Source organism: Carcharodon carcharias, chromosome 10 (genome assembly GCF_017639515.1).
Source record: "Carcharodon carcharias isolate sCarCar2 chromosome 10, sCarCar2.pri, whole genome shotgun sequence".
In the NCBI taxonomy this organism is placed as follows: domain Eukaryota; kingdom Metazoa; phylum Chordata; class Chondrichthyes; order Lamniformes; family Lamnidae; genus Carcharodon; species Carcharodon carcharias.
In genome coordinates this window covers 129,872,285-129,888,730 of record NC_054476.1, presented here as the reverse complement: position 1 = coordinate 129,888,730, position 16,446 = coordinate 129,872,285, and the positions used below count along the sequence as shown (strand labels likewise).

General features: G+C 42.9%; 1 protein-coding gene across 4 annotated transcripts in view; it reads right to left on the bottom strand.

Annotated features, from left to right (window-relative positions):
* LOC121283291 (elastin-like) overlaps window positions 1-16,446 on the bottom strand; it is a 315,972-nt gene that overhangs the window by 173,234 nt on the left and 126,292 nt on the right. For 3 of the 4 annotated variants that reach the window (XM_041197705.1, XM_041197707.1, XM_041197704.1), the window contains exons 13-16: window positions 16,287-16,370; window positions 15,523-15,558; window positions 13,933-14,016; window positions 13,170-13,205 (exon numbers count right to left, since the gene is read on the bottom strand). In XM_041197705.1, coding sequence (XP_041053639.1) covers window positions 13,170-13,205; window positions 13,933-14,016; window positions 15,523-15,558; window positions 16,287-16,370 — 240 coding nt within the window. The remainder of the gene's footprint in view (window positions 1-13,169; window positions 13,206-13,932; window positions 14,017-15,522; window positions 15,559-16,286; window positions 16,371-16,446) is intronic. The other variant, XM_041197706.1, reaches the window with a different exon arrangement.

Here is a 16,446-nt window from a genome sequence, read left to right as displayed (position 1 = left end):
GTAAGGAGACCAAACTGTACACAATACTCCAGGTTTGGTTTCACCAAGATTCTAAACAACTGCAGCAAGACTTCCTTACTCCTGTACTCAAATCCTCTTGCAATAAAGGTTAACATACCATTTTCCTTCTTAATTAATTGTTGAACCTGCTTGTTTGCATTCAGTGATTTATGAACAAGAACACCTGGATCCCTTTGGACGCCAATACTTCCCAATCTCTCACCATTTAAGAAATACTTTGCATTTCTGTTTTTCCTACCACAGTGGATAACTTCACATTTTTCCACATTATATTCCATCTGCCATGTTTTTGTCTACTTTCTCAGCCTGCCTAAATCTCCTTGGAGCCTCTTTGCATTCTCTTCACAATTCACATTCCCACCAAATTTTATGACATCAGCGAACTTGAAAATGTTACTTTTAGTCCCCACATCCAAACCATTGATATAGATTGTGAATAGCTGGGGCTCAAGCACTAATACTTGCAGGACCCCATTAGTCACAGCCTGCCAATCTGAGAATGATCCATTTATTCCTACTCTCTGTTTTGTCTGTTAACCAATCCTCAATCCATGCCAGTTTAATATCCCTAATCCTTTGTTCTCTAGTTTTGCTTTCTAACCTCTTGTGTGGAACGCAATGGGCTGAATGGCCTACTTCTGCTCCTACATCTTATGGTCTTAGCAAAAGCCTTCTGAAAACCCAAATACACCACATCCTCTAATTCCCCTTTATCTACTCTGCTAGTTACATCCTAAAATCACTCCAACAGGTTTGTCAAATGTGATTTCTTTTTCATAAATCCATGTTGACACTGCCCATTCCTACCATCATTTGCTAAGCACCCATGTTATCACATCCTTAATAGCATTTTCCCCACTACTGATGTCATGAGGTCTATAGTTCCCTGTTTTCTCTCTCCCTCCTTTCTTAAATAGTGGGGTTACATTTGCTATCTTCCAATCTGCAGGAACTGTTCCAGAATCTACAGAACTTTGAAAGATCCATGCATCCACTATCTCTAAACCCACCTTTTTCAACACCAAGGGGTGTAGATCATCAGGTCCAGGGGATTTATTTACTTTAAGTCCCATTAATTTCTCCAGAGCTACTTTTTTACTAATACTAATTTCTTTCAGGTCCTCAATCTCACTGGTCCCTTGGTTCTCTAGTATTTCAGGGAGGTTTTTTGTACCCTCCTCGGTGAAGACAGACAAAAATTATTTGTTTACTTTCTCTGCCATTTCCTTGACCCCATCATATATTCCCCTGTCTTTTCCTGTAACTGGCCCACATTTGCCTTTTGTTAATCTTTTCCTTTTTACATACCTATAGAAGCTTATACAGTCTGTGTTTATGTTTCTTGTCAGTTTACTTTCATATTCTGTTTTCTCTCTCTTTATCAGTTTCTTGGTTCTCCTTTGCTGAATGCTAAAATGCTCCCAATGCTCATGCTTATTATTTTTGACGTTATAAGCCTCTTCCTTTAATCTAATATAATCCTTAAATTCTTTTGTTAGCCATGGTTAGATCACCTTTTCTGCAGCATTTTTGTGCTTTAAAGGAATGTAAATTTATTATATACCATGTATTAATTCTTTAAATGCTAGGCATTGCTTCTCTACCATCATACCTTTTTAATATTGCTTCCCAAACTACCATAGCCAACTTGCTCCTCATATCTTCATAGTTTCCTTTGTTTAGACTTAAGACCCTCATTTTCAATGATTTATACCCAACATTACTAATACCATTTAGTGGCCTATGAACAACTTCTATTAATGTTTGCTGCTGCTTTGCTGTTCCTTAGCTCCACCCAAACTGATTCCACAACTTGATCTTCTGATCTAAGGTCCTCTCTCACGAATCCCATCCTTTACTAACAATGTAAAATTCTATCATATTATGGTCACTCTTCTTGAAAGGCTCTTTTATAGCAAAATTATTCATTAGCCCTTTGTCATTGCACAATACTAGATCTAAAATAGTGTGTTTTCTGATTGGTTCTTCAACATACTGTTCTAGAAAACCATCTCGTAAGTATTCTAGGAACTTGTCCTCCACAGCATTCTATATGTAGATTGAAGTCCACCATTATTACTATACTACCCTTGTGACATATGTTTCTAATTTCTTGATTTAGACTGTGTTCTACATTACTACTACTACTATTTAGTGGCCTATGAACAACTCCTACTACTGTTTGCTGCCCTTTGCTGCTTCTTAGCTCCACCCAAACTGATTCCACAACTTGGTCTTCTGATCTAAGATCCTCTTTCACTAATGTATGAATCCTATCCTTTATTACCAGCACTACCCCATTTCCTCTTCTTTTTTTGTCTATCTTTCCTAAATGCTGAATATCCTTGAACAATCAGTTCCCAACCTTGGTCACCTTGTAGCCACATTGCCGTAATGGCAATTAGGTCATATCTGTTTGTTTCTATTTGTGCCATCAATTCATCTGCCTTATTGCAAATGCTGTGTGCATTCAGATACAGTGTTTTTAACTCTGTCTTTTTTTTAAGCATTTTTGCAACCTCTAGCCTTATCTGCTGGTGCTCACTTAAATTTGTATGCTCTGTCCCTTCCTGCCACTCTCTGATCACTATTTCCTTATTGCTTCATTGCTCATTTGCCTTCTCCTCTCTCTTTAATTTATCATATCCTCCTAAAATTTATCCCTCACCCCCACTATTTAATTTAAAGCCCTCTCTACTGCCATAGATATATGACCTGCCAGAACACTGGTGCCCAGCATGGTACTGGTACAGCTCCCCTTTCCCCAATAATGGTGCCAGTGCCCAAATCAAAACCCATTTCTAACACCCCAATCTTTGAGCCATGCATTTAACTCTCATCTTATTTACACTACAGCAATTTGCCTATGGTTTAGGTAGTAACCCAGAGATTATTAGCTTTGAGGTTCTGCTTTTTAATTTAGCACCTACCTGCTCATACTCTCTAAGCAGAGCCTCTTTCTTAATTTTACCTATGTCATTGATACCAACGTGGATCACGACAACTGGATACTGCCCCTCCCAATGCATGTTCCTCTACAGCCCAGAGCAAATGTCTGAAACCCTGGCACTGAGCAAGCAACACAGCCTTCTGGACTCTTGCCCTTGGCTGCAGAGAACTGTGTCTATCCCGCTGACTATATTGTCCCCTACTACCACTACTTTCCTATTAACTTTCCCTGCTTGAATGGCTTCCTGTAGCATGATGTCATGGTTAGTTTGCTCAATCACCCTGGAGCCCCCATTTCATATATACAAGCTACGAGCACCCCCACCCTGTTGAACATTTGCAAAGGCTGAGGCTTCTCCATTTCTACCTTCTAGATCCCCTTACCTGCCTCACTTGCAGTCACACCTTCCTGTCTCTGACCACTTACCTTTTCAGTCTGCAGTCTCAACACATCACCTGCCCTGCCATCCTTATTGTGTCTTAAAAATAATTAAGAAAATCATTAATTAGGACTTACTTAAGTCAAATTAATGCCTCTTCTCATTAACACTTTCTGTACTAATTTAAGCCTTTGCTGCTTCTCACACTGAAGTCCCACTCTGCTTCTTAATGACTTTAATGCTGCTGCTCTCGCTGATTTTTGCACTCGTTACAAGGGAGATCCACACAAGAAGACTTTGAATGCACGAAGAGCCGCTCAAAGTAAAGTGCAACAGAATGCTAGGCTGTGCACCAGTGACTACTAGTTACAACTTTGCCAGAATATCCAGATGTCCTTCAACACAGGGAATGTTAGTGTGCATGTATGAAGGGATCAGGAAGGTAACATAGGTCCATCAGCAAAGAAAACAGCTCCATTGAAAACAAAGGCAGGGGAAGTCATCGCCAACTGTAATAAACAGATGGGGAGATGTGTGGAACACTTCTATTTTAGGTAGAACATTGTCACCAAGGAAACTCTAGACACCATAGAAAGCCTGCCTCTGAGTCAGGTCTGGATATTGAACCCGCAGTGGAGGAGCTTAGCAAAAATATTGACTTGCTTACCCTGGGCAAAGCTCAAGATGTTGATGCTATACCACTTGAAGCATCTGCACAAACTTCTCTGTCTCTGTTGGAGGGAGGGGGCAGTGCCCCAGGATATGTGAGATGCAAAGATTGTGACCCTGTGCAAGAACAATGGCAACTGCAGTGATTGCAACAGTTAGCAAGGTATCTCCCTGTTGAGCATCATGGGATAAGTATTTGCCTACGTTGCCCTTGTCAGGCAGCAGATCCCAGCTGAATGCATCTATCTAAATCCCAGTGTGGTTTCAGAACTGGTAGATCTACAATTGACATGATCTTCTCAGTCTGGCAACTTAACAAAAGAGATCATTATATATTGCTTTCATTGACCTCATCAAGGTATTTGATCATGTGAGCATTGACAGTCTTTTAAGCTGCTAGAGAAAATTGGCTGTCCACCAAAGCTATTCAATGTGATCTCCTCTTTCCATGTCAACAGTGCAACATTGGAGTCCTTTGAAATCTGCAGAGGCGTCAAACAGGGTTGTGTTCTGGCACTGACATGTTTTGACATACTTGTCTCTTTGCCGCTGTGTCATGCCCAGTACAAGGATGAAAATATTACAAATTTTAAAACTATATTTTTCAAATGGACAGAACAGATTTTAAGATGGCTGGCAATACATCATGTGACTTTGGCAATATCAGCTCCAGACAGACCTGGAACTCAACTAAATACCTCATTAAAATATGTACAATCACACTCATTTGTGAAATTCATATGTCCGTTTGTTTATAATAACAACAATCAACAGATCAAGACTATCACACATCAGCCGACTCGCCTTTCTACTTCATCCTGGGACATAAAAAACATCAAAACTCAATGTCTTTTCTAAAAGGTATTCAAAAGGATAATTTAAATTGAATGGAGTCATTCAATTACAAGAACCATGGCAGCCTCAAAAGCTCTCATGTGAAAGGCAAAAACACAGGATATGAAAAAAATAAACCACTACCTTTTTTGGAAGAAGGAGTGTGAACTTGTAATTGGTTGCATGATTAAGGCAGCCATTTTTGTTACCTGTTCTTCAAAAAAAAAGAAGCTGCTCAGATCAGGAAAGTCAGAAACACCATGACAGATACCATCTAAAACACCACCTGAAAAGCCATCAAATCAGCTGCAAGACAACAATGCAGGTAAAACAACGAAACCTTGAAAGTGGGAGAAGGATTCTCCCCCAACCTGTTCCAACCTCAAGTTCACCTGAGAAACTAACCTATTGACAATTTAACCAGAAGAAGCCTCTCAGCTCATGGAAAATTCTCTGCTTTACAAGACCTCCAGTCCAGCTAAAGCATTAATTCAGCTAAGAAATTAAAGGCTTGCTACAAAAGAAAATGAAATAATCCCAGATAATAACTACATTGATTTTTTCTTCATCTTATCTAATCTTTGTGTGTGTGATAGTATGTGTGAGACATTGTGTTTTAACGTCCAGGGCAAATGTGTGTTAAAAAATAATCTTCTTTATTTTTGAGTTTACTAAAAGGTTGCTGCTGGAAATTCTTCAAACTGGGACAAAACACTCTGAAGGTAAAAAAAACACATGAACCTCAACACACATAAAGATTAGATACAGATGAAGAGAAAAATCAATGCAGTTATTATCTGGGATTATTTCAATCTCTTTTGTAACAGGCTTTTAATTTCTGAGATGAATTCAGCTGGACTGGATGTCTTGTAAAACAGAGAATCTTTAGTAAGCTGTGAGGCTTATTCTGGTTAAATTGTCAGGTCAGTTTCTCAGGTGAACGTGAGGTTGGAACAGGTTGAGGGAGAATCTTTATCCCAATTTAAAAATATACTTTGATTGTAAACAATAACAAAACACATAGTGTGGAATTTTCCATGCCCACTGGTGTCGGACATGTTCAGCGACATGAGCGGACAAGATGGCGAGAAGGCCAAAAATTGGTTTCACATTGTCGTGAAACCAGTTTGCCATCGTCTGCTCAGCCCATCAACGGCAGGCCACGTTTTCCACCATCGGACATCAGGAACCTCACTGTAATACATCCACATATCATTATGAGGCCAAACTGGCAGAAACATTCCCCCCACCTGCCTCTGCTGGATCATCCACACATGTCAGCAGGAGAACATTCTGGTGCAAAACATGTCTTGACAAGTGTTACGTGCAGAAGTCGGGACTTACCAGCAGGGCCTTGCTCACATCATGGACATCCAAGGAGCAGAAGATGCTGGAGCCCGACAGCAACGGTGAACTGGAGGAACATCCATGACATACTGGGTGGATTCTCATGGACATGGCTCTGTTGCAAAGCAGCCCACAGAAGTTGGAAAATGACTGTTGAGGGTCAAGGTGATGGAGATGAAGGTCCAGCTATGTTTGGGATAGGAAGGTGTACTGGGGTGGGGTGGGAGAGGAATGTCTAGGATTGACTAGGAGAGGTGTTGGGGGGGGGTAAGGTTGGGATGGGGGAACAAAGGTGTCAGGGGGGTAGGTTGGGAGGGGGTGAAAGTATGGTGGGAGGAGGGGGTAACAGAGGAGAAGCTGGCAACTAGGGAGGTAGGTGTAAGGGGGTGGGAAGGTGTTTGGAGAGGGGAAGGAATGCGGAGAGGGGAGAGAGCCCAGGAGAAGGAAGGAGGAAGGAGTATGGAGAGAGGAGGGAGTCCAGTGGGAGGAAGAAATGCAGAGAGGGGAGAAAGTATGGGAGGAGGAAGGAGTGCAGAGAGGGGAGGGAGTCCGGAGAGGGAAGGGAGTAAGGGTGGAGAAAGAAGTAAGGGGAGAGAAAGGAGTTGGGAAGGGAGAAGGAATAAGGCTGGAGGGAAGAGTCGGGAGGGGAAAGGACTCAGGGTGATGGAAGAAGTAAGGGTGTCAGAAGGAGTCACGAAGGGAGAAGAACTAAATGGGGGGATGGGGGGGGGTGGGGAGGTGAGTCCGGGAGATGGAGAGGACTAAGCGGGGGGTTGGGGAGGGGTTCCAGGGGTGGGGAGGGGTTCCAAGGGAGGAAGGGTCCAATGGGGAGGGGGAGGTCATGTGAATGTGGAAGGAAGGACTCTGATGAGTCCATGATGCCTCCTGGGGCATGAACTGAGGGTGGGCGTGGTACGAAGGAATGGTGAAAATGACCGTGGGCAGAGTGAGGCGTTAGGGTGGGAGGGTGAGGATTCGATGCTAGTGGTAGAAGGGACAGCAAAGTGGCTGGTGGGGACTCAGAGACAGACATGGACCCTGGGGGTGGGAAGGAGGAGGTTGGGGAGGTTAGTGTGGATGGGGTGGGATCTTTGGGAAGGAAGGGAACGTGCACATTTACCTGGGACATCCCCCGAAGGAAAAGCGTTGTGGCTGGTAGGTCACAGAGGGGAAGTGGAAGGTGATGCCAAGGGGTGGGAGGGGGTCAACAGTGATGGGGGAAAGGAGATGGGTGACTGGGAAAGAGGAAAGGATGGGGGAGTGAATGAAGAATTGAATCACCACCATGCTGTCTAAATCGTAAGTGAAATGGGAGTTGTGGTGGGTGAGATCAGGTGCTGCATAGGAATGTGCCCAGTGAGTGGAGATGCAAGTCAGCTCGGATGGACAACTGAAAGTGAACCCCAGCAGGCAGCTTAGGAAATGCCGCGGACAATGAGGTGAGCATGATATGGTAAGGATCCGTGTGCATGGGAGAGTGCTTGCATGAGGCTCCGAGAGGCCCTGCCACACACACACTTCTCCCTCCAGAATCACTCGTTGGCCAGCTGCTCCCTCTGTGGTGACAGAGGACGAGGTTGAGGGGCTCACAGGCAAAGGTGACTTGAAGGGAGAGGACAGTCTCTAAGATTACTGGGTAGATGACCCAGCCGTGTCTAGTTGCCGCTCCTCCCTTCAGATGCCCAGAGGCCCTGGCCTGATTCCTTGAGGAGAAGGAGCACCTGGAGGGACATCGAGGTGCTCCCGCGATGGAGTGCAGGTCTGTGCACATCTCCGCATTCTGCTAGACCAGGGTGTCCGTAGCATCCACCATCCTTCCCAAGGAGACCTCCATGAGTGCACATATGGGCACTAGTTCATCTGAGAACAGGTGGATACACTCCTCCACCTCGCAAGCCACTCTGTTGAGGGCTTCCAGCAGCTTTGCATGATGTTCCCCCACCTTCTGCTGACTCTCCATGATGAGCTGGAAGGCCAAAGCGTTAGGCCCATCATTTGGCTCATACCTCACAGATGCCTATTTCCCAGCAGTCTTCCGAGTGCTGCGGAGCTCGGCTGAACCTGCCTTCTCCTGTTGCAGATACGTGTCCTTGTGGTGACCACCAGATTGTGAACATGAGACTGCTCTAGATCTAGGTCCCATTGGGATAAGTGTCTCTGGAGGGTTTGGGTAAGCGCAGTGAGGGGTCTTCCAGGCTGCTTATTTCCAGCTCTTCAATGGAGGAGGTGTCCTCTTTGCTGGAGATGAGGACCTGGATGGAGTTGAGGGACTGGCTGGCTGAGGGTGTCGGTGGCTTGGCAGCTCTTCCTCTGAACCAAAGAGGAGATAATTAGAGCATGGCAGAAGTCAAAAACAGGAGAAAGAGCACTCACATTTACGTTGAGAGAAGGATCATGTGGTGGTCATGAGGGCATTTGCCGCAGTCCTCACCGTCATCGTGGACATGGTCCATGTTCTCACCAGTCAGCGCGATGGCATGGTCCTCAAAGTAAGGGGCCTAATGTGGGCCACTCCACTCCACCACCACCACCCCCCCCCCGGTCTGGGACCTCTCCCTGCTGATGTGAGCTGACTCCTCCTGTATGGAAACAGATGGAGAGAGTGTGAGCAGGACACATCGCACTGCCATGTTTGTGTGGTGAGTGGAATCATGGAAAGGATGAGGATGCGAGCTCAAGATAATATGAACCTGATGGAGATATGAGGGTGTGTGTAAGATTTAGTGCTGCTATCCCTTGAAGTGTGAGATCCCTGTGGATGTGTGATGGGTTTGTGAGTATGTGATTTGACTGATGAGAAGAGCGAGTTACTCTGGCAGAACGTTTGATGTCATTCTTCCTGTTGCAGCACTGGGTGGCTGTCCTCTTTTGCACAGCATTGATGCTGACCACCACTGTCACTGCTTCCCATGGATTGGTGATGCTACTGCTCCTCCTGCGGACTGAGTGGGGTTGGAGGACATCACGGTGGGCATCCATGATGTCCAATAGGCACTTAAGGGACACGTCATTAAAACAGGGGTCTGTAGTCTTTTTGCCTTTCGGGGCAATCCTGTCTTCTGTGCAGCAGTCCTGGCTGGAAGCACTGAGAAGCAGCGAGATGATGGCATGGTGGGCCAATGAGAGCCCATCCACCATCGAAATGGTGTGTTTCCTGGGAATGCATAATTAATGCGCAATGTTTGGGACGATACGATGTGAGAAGCCGCCATTGCAGCTGGTGAGTAAAATGTTGTTTTCCCTGCCTAACACCTGGGACAAAATCTGGGACAATTCTGCCCATAAACTGTCTTTGACAGCTATCATTTGCCTTCCAGTCAACTACCGAGGGTGTCTACCTACACAACAGAACTGAAGGAAAGCAGTTCAGCCTTGCTCGCCTGAGATCCAAGATAAAGATGCGCCAATTCCTCATCAAAGAGCTGCTCTATGCCGATAATGCCGCACTAGAATTCCGTGCCTAGGAACACCTTCAATGGCAGATGGATAGGCTGTCTCATGACTGTGAGGAGTGGTTTGCCCATCAGCATTAGGTCCAGGATGTTACCATACATCATCTATCAGCATTGACAATGTGACGCTGGAGGTTGTTGATAGCTTCACATATCTTGGCTCCACAATCATCAGCAATCTGTCACTAGATGCTAAAATCAATATACGCATCCAAACTGAGGAGAGTGTGGAACAACAGCAACCTGACTGAGAACACAAAACTGTGATTCTACCAAGCCTCCATCGTCTACAGTGGTGATACCTGGAAAACCAATGCTAGGCAGGAGAGAAGGTTGAACAGTTTCCACCTTTGCTGTCTCAGGCATATCCTCAGGAACTCTTTGCGGGACAGGGTTACCAACTCAGAGGTCCTGGAGCATACTCATTCTTTCAGCATACACTCAATGCTAAATAAATTATGTTTGTGCTGGCTTGGCAATGTTCTTCAGATGGATGATGGCAGTATACTCAAAGACCTTCTGTACAGTGAACTGGCCACTGGGTCATGACGACCTGGGCATCTGCAAGTGAGATATAAACGCACATTAACGTTGACAACTGGGAGACTGATGCTGAAGGCCTTGACTTCAAAGGCTGACTGTTTGGAAGGGCATTGGAAGAGGCAAGCAGAAATGAAAAGCTGGCCATGAAGAGGGTCCAGAGAAATCAGAGGCCTGCAAATCGTGCACCTTCTGAACCCACTGTCTTCCTCTGCAGCAAATGCGGCAAAACTGCCATGTCAGATGGAGGCCCCTGAGTCATGCCAGTCAATGATTAACACAGAGCTGACCACCACTGCGCAAATGGTTGTATTATGAAATAGAAGGTTCATTGAGGCACTTGGCATTGACTCATTATGAGCAGCAGCCCCAACTTCCCCATTTCACATGGTCATCGAGCTTACTGCCCAGTGCACACAATTTTGTCAAACTCCTTCTTGTCCCACGTCTCCCACCGTTTATCCTGTGGACTCAGCTCTCATCACCTCTCTATGCATCTCCCTTCAAAATGCCAATTTATTTGTGAATGACTGCCACCCACTGTGAATGACTGCATTAACATCATGGCCTTAACAGAAATCTGGCTGAGGAGTGATGGCACCTTTCCCCCTAATGAAGCTTTCCTGTCTTTGACCACTTGCTCTGTGAAGACTGTCATGGTGGTGGTGTGGTGCTTATCAGCAAATCACACCTTGGCCTCACTCCCTATTCCTCTGTACTTTCGGTATCTTAACTTGTTTCACCACTCTCACCACTTATTCAAAATCACCAATATCCACTGCCCTCCCACATATGATATTTCCATAATTTATCTTCATTGCTTTTCTCCTTTAGACTCTGCACCAAACAACTTCTCATTGTTAATGGTATGTTAACTGTATTATTCACATTAAGGAAAAAAAGGAGGGCATTGAATGATTAAATACCTTGAACAGATATAAATAGAAGCCTCAGGGACACTGGGTGTTGGTTAGGAAGGAGGCAGTCAATTCTAATGTTGCATTCTGTAAATAAATCTAGTATTAAGCAAAAGATTGGCATCTGGTTCCTTACTTCACCAACTGACTTCAGAATGAATTAGCACTTCATCCTTGGTAATTTCAATCTCCATCTCAACTCATCATGTTCTCTACCATCTGAGTTCATTGCCTTCTTATCCTTCCTAAACCTCTCCCTTCATGTAACTTCTCCAACCCATATTAACAGCCATCCCCTTAACATTGCCTTGATTGATAGTTTATTTTCCAGGGATGGATACAGAAGTAGGTAGGGTTCAGGCATGGAAAGGTGATATGGGTGGTGAGTGAGACATGCAAGTGATCAGAGATGGCCTTATCTGTAATGGGTACAATGGAACTTGCAAGGTCACGTGAAATGGTGAATTCCAAAGTGTGGCCGTGAATATGGTTTGAGAAGTTTAGATGGAGTGAGAGATTTAGGAATTGAGACAGTAGGCAATAATATTGCAAGTATTCCACTGTACCCATAAGTCCTCCATCATTGCTGAAATACAAGAGGTGTTTTGATATGGCAAAAGGCACCACTGTGTAACAGCAGTGATCAAACATAGGAACATAAGAAGAGCCCCTCAAGCTTGCCCTACCTTTTAAATTGATCACAATTAACTTTTAACTCAACTCTATTGACTAACTTTGATCCATATTGTTTGATACCCTTACCTTGCAGAACTCTATTAATCTCAACCTTAAGAAAATTTGAACTCTCCCAGAAGCCACAGCCTTTAGGGCGAGTTCCAGATTTGCACCCCCTTTCACATACATCACTTGACAACTGACCGAAACACTCATAATTTGGTGCTGTCCGCTGTGCACAAGGATCCGGGATAAATATTTTAAATGCCATTTGTGACAGAAGTGGTATCCAGGGGTCTAATTACGTATGTCTAGGAATATGATGTAATGCTCCATTCAAGTAACATTTAGGTAGCAATGCCAGTTGGTATTGATGGTAACGGTTGAAATAGTGAAATGCTGCAAGAGGAAAAAGAGCTGAACTCAAAAATCTAGCAGATAAGGTATCAAAATAAACCACCAGCTTAAAGTACAACTTGAAAATAGTCAAATGGATGTTAATAAATTATGAGTGAAATAATTCATGCTAATAACGGAGATGAGGAGGAATTTCTTCTCTCATAGGGTGGTGAATCTGTGGAATTCTTTACTGCAGAGGGCTGTAGAGGCTGGGTCGTTAAGTGTATTCAAGGCTGAGATAGAGAGATTTTTAATCGGTAAGGGAATCAAGGGGAAAAGGCAGGAAAGTGGAGTTGGGGAGGATTATCAGATCAGCCATGACCTCTCTGAATGGTGGAGCAGACTCGATGGGCTGAATGGCCTACTTCTGCTTCCAAATCTTATGGTCTGATAGGTGTTGCTTTTTAATGAGAGAGAATATTGAACAGTTTGTGACTCTGTTACTGTCTCTGCTGCCATTTGTCTTTATTCTGATTCCTGCTTGTATACTTAATTGATTACATCACTTTCTTGTATAGGTTTCAAACCAAGAACATTTACTGCTGCAGGAACATTTTACATTTGTCTATGACCATGAAAGGGATGTGTCTGCTTGTTTTTCCTGTTGAAAGATATTTCCTTGTTTTTTCCTGGCTAAAGTCCCTGTAATAAAGACCTGACAAAATTAAGGAACTCCAAGCTCCGAGCTCAGAGAATGGACATTGTTCAGTTTATGGAACTATAATCTCAGTTACTAGGCTTCACAAAGCTGAACTCAATTCAGCCAAATTGCAGAATCATATCTCTAAAATCATTTCTATGTTGCTAATCAGTGAGGAAATGTGATTGCAGCATTTGGGGAAAGAAAATCTTTCCTTACTAAATGATGAGTTTAGTTGTTATGTGCAATCGATACTTCTTATGACATTATTTGCCATTAATTTTCTATATTTGATAATGCAATAACATTTGATGCTTCTACAAATGACAGAAATATAAATTCTTACCTCCATATTTAGCTGCTTTAGCTGCCGCGTATCCATCTAAAATGACAGAGGATTGACAAGTTAAGACAGGGCATGACCAGCTACTTAAAGAGTAGGACAACATGTGATTTTATAAACCCATTTCTGAAATATTCATTAATAATTCAAATAATTCAAATCCAACTAACTAAGCATAGGAATCTTTAATTGCAGGAAATCATGGGTCCGGATTTTGGGTGGGACAAGAAATTCTCGCCAAAAGTCAATGGGCTTTCTCACCAGATTTTCAACTCATCTGCAATGGGACCTGCCATAGGTGGGACCAGAAAATCCCAGCCATGGAATAAATTGAGATCTACTTGTCCATTAATTTTTATCTTGATCATAAAGCATGCGTAGACAATTGAGCCAATTCTTTCCAATGTGGATCAAAGGGTCAGCTTCTTAAACATGACAGTGCTGCCCACATGGTATGGTATCTGAAGACAGCTTCCACTGAGCCTCAGGTGACACTGGTAGCATCTTGGTTCTGGGGCAAAAGTTGACAAGTGCCATCATGGAATCATAATTGTCCAGAATTCTGTTCACACACTGAGCCATAAGAGCGTTGAGGTGCAGTACTAGGAGACTAGACTTACACTATGATCGCAGCATTGATAAAAAGTGAAAACAACAATTATGGTATAAATGTAACCTAACAGATTGCATTGCAAAATTGTCAGTAATAACACTTTTCATTCAACTTATCTCAATGAATATAAAATGTTATTAAAGATGAAATTACCTGAAATTCCTCCTGGTACAGTTCCAGGTACACCCCCTGGAACAACTCCAGGTACACCCCCTGGAATGTGTCCTGGTACACCTCCTAGAATGTCAAAACAGATGAGTTATAATCATTAGATGTTGAATAAATCCAACAGCCAATCACACTGTTGGCATTAAACACATCACAGTATTACTAAACCTCACCCCTCACCCTCACGCCCCATCACTCCCCACCCACACTCCATGTAGCCTTCATGCCCCTATGCTAACTTAATGCCAATCCATGACCCACACCCACACCAATCACCCATTATAGCTTCATTCCAACTTAATGCCAATTCATGCCAACCACTTTGACCCTTACACCCTTCATGCCAATTCACCCAGTATCCACTATGGCCAGCCCTCAGGCACCATGTTGAGATGAAATAAAATAAGGATCTAAATGTCTATGATTTCACCACATCCCCATTCATGAAAACCAATTCAAAACTTTTAACTACCAAGTGCTTACTTCCTTATAAAGGCAAACTTCTATTCATAACCCCACATGAAATACAGCCAATTCTTTAATAACCACTTTGAGCTGTCAGTCAAACTGTGAACTTAGGACCCCCTTCTGAGATAATTATAGCTTGTGGAAAGCAGCCAAGCATTCATAATGACCTAATGATAGCCTTTGGGGAAATATCAAGAAACAGCTATTGTAACTGCTAGAACAGAGATTTTGCAACACTCGCTGACGTAGAAAACCTATTTCATTTTTAAAGGGCTAGCCATTTAAATAACTTCACATCATGACAGTTCTAGAGAACATGTCCGCCCTTCAAGAGCATTTACATCTATGCTAAAAACTTATGACTCCCACACTGCGGGTCAAGGTCCTTGCTACAGAGAAAGTGGGGTCTATCTGAACTTAGCACTGTGTTAAAATGGCCTAAGTTTGGATTTCCCTCATGTCTGAGTCATGCCCTGCCCCCTTTCCGCTAACGGCGAAGATGGGATGTCATAAATTGGGGTCTGGACTTTCACATCCGGGTCCCACCAGCCATTTTTAAAAGTCTGCAGAGTTTCCAGGACCCCTGAAAATCCACACCTGTCACAAATATTGAATTGCTGCTTTCATTTTCTGCGAGAGCAGATGGTGGATTGGGAGCATAAGTTCAAATGGGTTAGTTCTTCAACTGAATTAGCAGAAATGCTATTTGCTGAAGAAGAAACAGTTTGTTCTATTGTTTAGATGTGACACAATCATGTGAATTGGAGGTCTTGTCTTTTAGAATATGTAATATTATCTATGGAGCTCAGAGAATGGACATTGTTCAGATTATGGAACTATAATCTCAGTTATTAGGCTTCTCAAAGCTGAACTCAATTCAGCCAAATTGCAGAATCATATCTCTAAAATCATTTCTATGTTACTAATCAGTGAGGAAATGTGATTGCAGCATTTGGGGAAAGAAAATCTTTATTCCTTACTAAATGATGAATTTAATTGTTATGTGCAATCGATACTTCTTATGACATTATTTGCCATTAATTTTCTATATTTGATAATGCAATAACATTTGATGCTTCTACAAATGACAGAAATATAAATTCTTACCTCCATATTTAGCTGCTTTAGCTGCCGCGTATCCATCTAAAATGACAGAGGATTGACAAGTTAAGACAGGGCATGACCAGCTACTTAAAGAGTAGGACAACATGTGATTTTATAAACCCATTTCTGAAATATTCATTAATAATTCAAATAATTCAAATCCAACTAACTAAGCATAGGAATCTTTAATTGCAGGAAATCATGGGTCCGGATTTTGGGTGGGACAAGAAATTCTCGCCAAAAGTCAATGGGCTTTCTCACCAGATTTTTCATCTCACCCGCAATGGGACCTGCCACAGGTGGGACCGGAAAATCCTGGCCATGGAATAAATTAAGATCTACTTGTCCACTAATTTTTATCTTGATCATAAAGCATGCGTAGACAATTGAGCCAATTCTTTCCATTGTGGATCAAAGGGTCAGCTTCTTAAACATGACAGTGCTGCCCACATGGTATGGTATCTTAAGACAGCTTCCACTGAACCTCAGGTGACACTGGTAGCATCTTGGTTCTGGGGCAAAAGTTGACAAGTGCCATCATGGAATCATAATTGTCCAGAATTCTGTTCACACACTGAGCCGTAACAGCGTTGAAATGCAGTACTAGGAGACTAGATTTACACTATGATCGCAGCATTGATAAAAAATGAAAATAACAATTATGGTATAAATGCAACCTAACAGATTGCATTGCAAAATTGTCAGTAATAACACTTTTCATTCAACTTATCTCAATGAATATAAAATGTTATTAAAGATGAAATTACCTGAAATTCCTCCTGGTACAGTTCCAGGTACACCCCCTGGAACAACTCCAGGTACACCTCCTGGAATTTGTCCTGGTACACCTCCTAGAATGTCAAAACAGATGAATTATAATCATTAGATGTTGAATAAATCCAAAAGAAGATCACACTGTTGGAATTA